The sequence below is a fragment of the Fonticula alba genome (assembly GCF_000388065.1).
Source record: "Fonticula alba strain ATCC 38817 unplaced genomic scaffold supercont2.14, whole genome shotgun sequence".
In the NCBI taxonomy this organism is placed as follows: domain Eukaryota; order Rotosphaerida; family Fonticulaceae; genus Fonticula; species Fonticula alba.
The window spans coordinates 79,116-86,064 of NW_009242984.1; the positions used below are offsets into that span (position 1 = coordinate 79,116).

The 6,949-nt window shown below is 74.0% G+C and overlaps 2 protein-coding genes across 2 annotated transcripts in view; both read left to right on the forward strand.

The window, feature by feature from the left end:
* On the forward strand, positions 1-4,625 carry H696_05786 (hypothetical protein). Its single transcript, XM_009499585.1, has 4 exons — positions 1-101; positions 221-1,254; positions 1,531-3,755; positions 3,979-4,625. The coding sequence occupies exons 2-4, from the start codon at positions 990-992 to the stop codon at positions 4,507-4,509; spliced, it is 3,021 nt and encodes a 1,006-aa protein (XP_009497860.1). The 5' UTR covers positions 1-101; positions 221-989; the 3' UTR covers positions 4,510-4,625.
* Positions 4,626-6,704: 2,079 nt separating this feature from the next.
* Positions 6,705-6,949, forward strand: part of H696_05787 (hypothetical protein) — a gene marked incomplete at its 3' end in the record, with an annotated part of 2,544 nt that continues 2,299 nt past the window's right edge. The window contains exon 1 of the mRNA XM_009499586.1: positions 6,705-6,891. Within this exon, the coding sequence (XP_009497861.1) occupies positions 6,804-6,891 (88 nt within the window). The 5' untranslated portion in view covers positions 6,705-6,803. The remainder of the gene's footprint in view (positions 6,892-6,949) is intronic.

Below are 6,949 nucleotides of genomic sequence, written 5' to 3' on the forward strand. Positions count from 1 at the left end.
CCCTGCCCGTTTGCCTTCCTGTGCCCGCCGGCCTGCGATGGCCCCGGATTTGTGGTAGAGCCCCCTCGCGCCTCCCCCTCCGGCCCTTCCCTGCCGCCTCCGTACGCCTGGTCATCGCTGCGGTTGCCCCGTCCGCCCGGAGCCTTCCCCCGGCCCGGTACCCGGCCCACCCCGCTCACGCCTCTCTCCCTCTCTTCCCCCCCCCCCCTCTGCGCGCCAGCCCACAGCATGTTCCACATCGTGCGCGCGGTCTTCGGGTACGACCCGCTGGAGTCCGGCGATCTGCTGGACCCGGCCGAGTCGACCGAGTTCCTCACCTTGCAGCTGAATGACCACATTGTCCTGCTCCGGGCCACCGATGAGGCCGGGCTCACGGAGCCGGACATCGACCTGGCCTCGTCGGACTGGTGGCTTGGGGCGAATTACGATCATCCGGAGCGCTTTGGCTGGTTCCCGAAGGCCTTCGTGGAGACGGTCAGCCGGGACACGGCCGAGGTCATGTCCTTCACCTTCACCGGGGACCAGTCGCTGGCCCGGGAATGGCCCACCTGCGGGGCCTTCATCCAGCCCTCGGACCGGGACTCCATCGAGCTGATGCTGATGCGCACGACCTCCAACGAGGATCTCGACCCGGGCGCCGACCGGCTCGAGGGGGGGACCCTCCTGACGGACGACAGTAGCCCGGACCTCCTGCCGGAGCTGCTGCTCCTGCCGGGGCTGGAGAGCGACGACGACGCCACCACCGACGATGGCGGCGAGGAGGCTGAGCCGGAGCCGGAGCCGGAGCCGCAACACACGCCCGGCGGCCCGGTCCCGCGGCCGATCACCACCGCGGCCGGGCCCGAGTCCGCCTCCGTTGCCATCCCCCCAGGCCGACGGCCAGCGTGGTACTGACGGGCTCGTCGTCGCACCTGGCCGGCGGGGGGCTCTTTGGGCCGCTGGCTGGGCCGCCGGCGGCGGCGCCGGCCGTGGCCCTGGCGGCCAGCCCGATGGACCTGACGCGCCTGGACCAGGGCTTCTACCGGATGGCGCATGCGCTGATGGCGCACGCGCCGCAGGCCAGCTCGGGCATGCATCGGATGCTGCCCTTCAGCCGGGACGAAGTGATCCGGGTGATGGACGCGCCGGCGGATCTGCCCGGTGGTGCGCCGGCTGGCTATCTTTTCGGTCAGAACACCGCCGGCCAGTCGGGCTTCTTCCCGCCGCATCTAGTGCAGTTCTTCCAAACGTCCGACTACCTGGCCGATCAGATTGGTGCGTGTGTGTGTATTTGTGTATGTATGTGTGTGTGTGCATGGCTGTGTATACATACGTCTACATGTAGTTGCATGTAGTTGCATGTAGTTGCATGTAGTTGCACATGTATCTGAGTGCAGTTGTGGGCACATGCAAATGCATGCACAGACTCCCTCCTCCCTCCTCCTCCCCCCCCCCCCCCTCCCCTCCCGCCTATGTCCCCGGCGCTTGCTGACCTGCTGTCCCTGCCGTCGCCTCCTGGCGGGCGGGCGGACGAATGGCCCCGGGATCCAGCCCTGGCCCAGCTAGATCGGTTCATCGATCTGAAGCGGCCGCGGCCCGTGCGCATCGGCGACGAGGTGCTGCCGGCGCCGCCGCCCGGATGGCGATACTCCCGGAACCCGGCCGGCCGGCCGTACCTTTACTGCACGGAGACCGGGGCCCGGGCCTGGTCGGTCTTTGAGATTGCCCGCGGGCAGGGGCTCCTGGATGCCGGGGGCCCGGCCCTGTCGCCGAGCACCCCCGGCGGGCATGGTGGCAGCCTGCGCGTGGCGGTGGGGCAGGAGCCCCGGACGCCGGGATCGGCGTACGCCTCGTCATCCTTGACGACCGGGTCGGACCAGCGCAAGAATGTGGCCTTCTTGCGGAGCCTCCGCCGGCGGGACCACCAGTCGCACGATCGGTATGTGCCGCTCGGGTCGCCGGAGCTGTCCATCTCCTTCGGCGAGGGGGGCCTCTTTGGCGGGGAGCGCGGCCTGGCGGACAATGACCCGACCCTGCGGACGATGGTCCGGGCCCCGCTGGAAGGGGCGACCGCCGTGGCGCTGGCCAATGGCTCGGCCACCGGCCCCGGGCAGCCGGGCATGCGGATGGGGGGCTCGCCTTCGCGGGCGGCCATCGGCCTGACGCAAGTGGCCCTGGCCGGTGGGGCCGGCATCGGGGCTGGCGATGCGGCGGCTGACGGCCAGTCCAGCGGCTCGCGCCAGCTCATCGCCCTGACCAAGCTGTCGATGTATCTTCCCTCGTCGCCGCTGGAGGGGGCCCCGGGTGCGGGGGATCTGACGGCCACGGCGTCGCCGGGGCCGGCCTCGGCTCTGCCCCCGCCGCTGACTGGCATGAGCCACCCGCCGGCAGGTGCGCAGCCGCACCCGCACCCGCACCCGGAGAGCCATCCGCACCAGCCCTCGGATGGCATGCGGCAGCAGCAGCAGCAGCAGCAGCAGTCGCGCTCGCCGCCACCGCCGTCAATGCCCCTGCCGCACCCGGTGCCGCATCCTCCACCGGCGTCGGCGCAAGGCCACGGCATGGCCCCTTCCCACGCGGCACAGCTCCACCACCACCACCTCCACCACCTCCACCACCTCCATCACCACCACCACCACCACCAGCAGCAGCAGCAGCAGCAGCACATGTACTCCACGTACCCGGCCCCGCAGCATCACCCGGGCATGGCGGACCCCGTGCAGCCCTCGCTGCCGGTGAGGCCCGACACACTGCCGGGCATGGTGCCTGGCACCTCGGCGCGGTCGCTGCCCCCTCCGATCATGGTGCCGATGGTGCCGGCCGGGGCGGCTGGCGGCTTTTCCGCCCCGACGTCCATCTCCTCGCTGCCGCCGTTGGAGTCGCCCAGCAGCGTGTACATGACGCCGCTGATCATCCGGTCGCCGCCGGGCAGCGGGACGGCCCTGGAGCGGGCCGCCTCCAACCCCTCCCTGCTGGGTGGGGCCCTGGGCCATGGCCCGGCGGGCGGCATGGGCATGATGGTGGACCCGGCCCGTGGGCCGAGGGCGGTCGGCTTGCCGCCGCCGCTTGTGGCCGACGTCGCCGCCGGGGTTGTTGGTGGCCGTGGGCCCGGCAGCGTCGGGTCGGTCGGGGACTTGGATGGCTCGGACTTGGACATGTCGCTGCCGCCGCCGCTGGTGCTGGCGGAGGACGCCACGGAGGAGCCGCTGTTGCCGCTGGCGCCGCCGCCGAAGCCCGAGCGCCCGAGTGCTCCCGGCACCCCGGGGCCCCGGGGCACCGTGCACATCATGGCCGGGGCCGCGTCGCTGCCGCTGCCGCTGCCGCTGGCGCCGGCGCTGGCGCCGCCGGCGCTACTGGAGCCGGCCGGTGCACCGGCGGCCCCGGTGGCCGGGCCTCCTCCCCCGGAGTGCGACCTGGCCGAGACGGCTTCCTGCTCCTCGAGCCCCTCCTCGAGCCCGCTGCCGCCGCCGCTGCTGGAGGTGTCCCCCCTGCCCGGTGTCGGGGAGGAGGGCGACCCGGAGCAGGGCGGCCGGGCTGCCCTGTCGCATCGCCACTCGGCCCCGCCGTCCCCCTCGCCGGGGGGAGTCTCGGGGGGGCCGGACTCCGGGGTGCTGGTCGACGTCGGCTCCACTGTCTCGGCACGGGCCGACCCGGCGGGCGGGGCTGCGGCTGGGAGTGCGGCGGTGCCGCCGCCGACGGCCGACGAGGCCCCGGCGGTCGAGCCGCTGGCCCCGGCGGCCGCCAGTCGGCCGGACGTCGAGAACAACGAGCACTATGTACGTACGGTGCACGGCGAAAGCCGGTGCCATGTGTGTGTGGGGCTGGCGATGCATGCGCATGCCGCATGCCGCATGCCGCATGCCGCATCTCGCATCTGCTCTCCCCGCTTCGCCCTTTTGCCCCGGTGCTCTGGTCCTACGCGCTCTGCTCCTGCTCACCACACGCACACACACACACACACACACACACACACACACACACACACACACACACACACAGGCCCGCTTGTCCCAGCAGGCACGGCAGATCACAGTCGCCCTCCGGCGCTTGGACGGGGCCGTTCGGGCCAACCGCGGCTCCGACAGCGACCCGGCGGCCGGCGACGAGCGGCCGGTTCGCCTGTCACCCCGGTCGCATGCGGAGCTGCGCCTGGTGCTGGATGCCGGCCGAGCGCTGGTGTCCGAGTCGGCGGCGCGCATCCTCGTGCAGGCGACCTCCCTGTCGGCGGTGGTGGCCAAGCAGGCGGCGCGGGCGGCGGCGGCCGGGGCCGAGGTCCCCGACGCGCGGGCCCTCTTCCGCGCGGCGGTCAGCAGCCTGGAGCGGTCGATGGCCGAGCTGGACCGCCTGCTGGCGCCTCTGTGTCAGGCGGAGGAGGAGATCTTCGGCGAGGAGCCGGAGTCGCTGGCCTCCGGCACGGCGGCCGACCAGCCGGCCATCACTCGCAACCAGGCGGCCACGGCCATCGCCACGGTGGTGTCGGCCACGGCCAGCGTCCAGGGTGCCGCGCATGCGCTGCTCCTGTCAATTTGATGGGCACGGCAGGTCTTCCTCTGGGACGGAGCGGCGCGGGGCGGGCCCTCTGGTCCCCTCTTCCCCTCCTTGCTCCCTGTGGTCCATTTGCTTGCACGCCCCCCCCCCCCCCCCTCCCTTCTGGCCCCCGGTCTCTCCATCCTGCGGGTGGGGGCCCGTCCCTCTTGTGCCGGGGGCTGGCGGGCCGAAAATACACCCTCCCCCTGTCCTTGAAGACTAACAGGAAGCGCCACGACTTTTATCCCTTCCCCGCTGTGTGTCCTCCCTTCGCCCTGCTTTTGAATAGCACGGCGGCGGGGGGGGGGGGCCGCGTCGGAGGCGATGCCGGGGGCGCCGCTTATGCCGTATAGGCTGCCATGTGATCCGCGACCCGGCGTTGGCTGTTGTTCGGGAAAATCGGGCCTTTCTTATTGGGCCTATTATTCCGGGCGGCCGGAAGGAAAGGCCCGGGGGCGGTCTTTTCCCCGGCCCTCTCGGTGCGTGCGTGCGTGCGTGTGTGCGTGCGCGTGGGCGGCAAGCGATCCGCCGCCCCGCGAGCCGGGCAAGCGGGAGGAGGACATGCAGTATGGGTGCGGGGGTATATGGTCCCGGCGTGGGCAGCGGCGGGGGGGGGGGGGGCCTTCTTTCAGGAAACTTCCTCTTCCGGTCGCCGCCAGCCAGGGCCCCCCTCTCCCGGGGGTACGGGCGGGCCGGGCCACCGGCCGGGTGCGCCGGCCGCCGGCATGTGTGAGGGGAACACCGGGTAGGTTGTGTTTTCGAAGCTGGTGCCGGGGCGGGGGCCGCGCCTCCCGCGCCCCCCGCCCGCCCCCCCCCCTCCCCCCGTTCGACCTGGGGACAGGCGGCGTTTCGCTGGTTTTCCACCCCCCGGGGCTGCGTCCGGCGCCGGCGCCGGTGCCGCCGCCCGGCGGGCCTGGGACGAGGGGGGGGGGGGCGGGAGTTCCCTCTCGGGCGGGGGAAAGGAGAAGATGTGGTGGGCTGGCCTGCCGGGGGAGGGCCGGGGCGCGGGAGCCGGGCCGGTGCATGGGCCTCGGCGTGCGGGCCGGACGCTGCCTGTGCGCACGCGTCCGCGCCCGCACGGCCAAAGCCCCCGCGGCCATCCGTGGGGGCCTGGCACCGGTCCGTCGCCGCCGCCGCCGCCGCCGCCGCCGCCGCGCCCAGGCCCCTGTGCTCCTGGTGCGGTGCCGGCCGGGCGCAGGCGGGTCCATGCAAATATGTGCGTGTGTGCGCCCGGGCGCACTCGGCCGGCCGGGGGCGGTGTTATTGTTTACCGTCCGCCGGGGCGGCGCCCATGGGGCCCGGGTGTGGCGGCGCGAGCGAGACCCTGCGCGTGGGGCGCGCGACGGCCGGCCACCGGCGGCCGGCTGGCTGGGCCTCTCTCCCCGTGCCCGCGCGCGCGCGCGCGCGCTTGCATCCGGCGGCCACACGCGGCGCCCTGATTAAGGAAACCTCCGGCGGGCGTGGGGCGCTGCGCCGCGCTGGGGTGTTTCGTCCCCGGCCGGGGGCCCCCCGTGGCGGCCTCCATCGCCCGGCCGGGCGTGGCTCATCTGGCGGCGGGTCCCGGGCCCCGGCCGGCCAGGGACCGGGCGCGGGCGCGGGTGCGGGGGGGGGCACAGCGTCGCCGGGACTTTCAGGCGCCGGCGGCCCCCTGGGCGGTGTTTTCGCATGCGTGTGCCCTGGCTCGGTCGTCGTCCTGCCCGATCCCCGACGCTGGGAGGGGGGGGGGGGGCGGCGCGGCCCTCCGGGGCAGCGGCCGCGCAGGCCCGAATCCCGGCGGCGGCGCGGGGGCTCCGAACGGGCGTCCCCGGAGGGCGGGCGGGCCCAGCCAGGGCCCCCCGGGGGGGGGGGGGGGCATGAGGCCTGCGCAAAGAGTCCCCGGAGGGGGAGGGGGGGGGCCTAGCGACTCTGAGCGTTCAGCTGGGGCCTGGCGCATTGGCCAGGGGACGCGCGCGCGCGCGCAGAGATAGAGCCCCCCGGGTCACTGCCGCCGCCGACGCCGCCGCCGCGCCCCGCTTGCTCTTCCTGCCCAAGGCGGGCGTGCTATTTTTTCGGCCACCACCACCCGGTCCGCCGTGCGCGTCGCTGTGGACCGACATTGCCCCCCCTCCCCCACTCATATTTCCCCCTTCCCCGCCTCCTCCCCCGCCCCCTCCCTTCCGCCACCTTGCCCGGGACCCTGTGGCAGCCCCCCCCCCCTCCCGCTCCTCCTCCTCCTCCCTCCCTGCCCCCTGTCTCCCTCCCCGCCCCCCTCCTCCCTTCCCTCGCCACCCCGCCGGCCCACTCCCGGCGACGTGAGCATGGGCGCCCCTCCTGCGCCCCTCTCCCTGGGCGCCGGTGCCGGCGCCAGCGGGCATCGAGCGATATCCTCGTCGGGCGCCGGCCGAGGTGCGCGCCCCTCCCCCGCCCTTCCCTCCGTTGCCTTCCCTCCGTTGCCTTCCCTCCG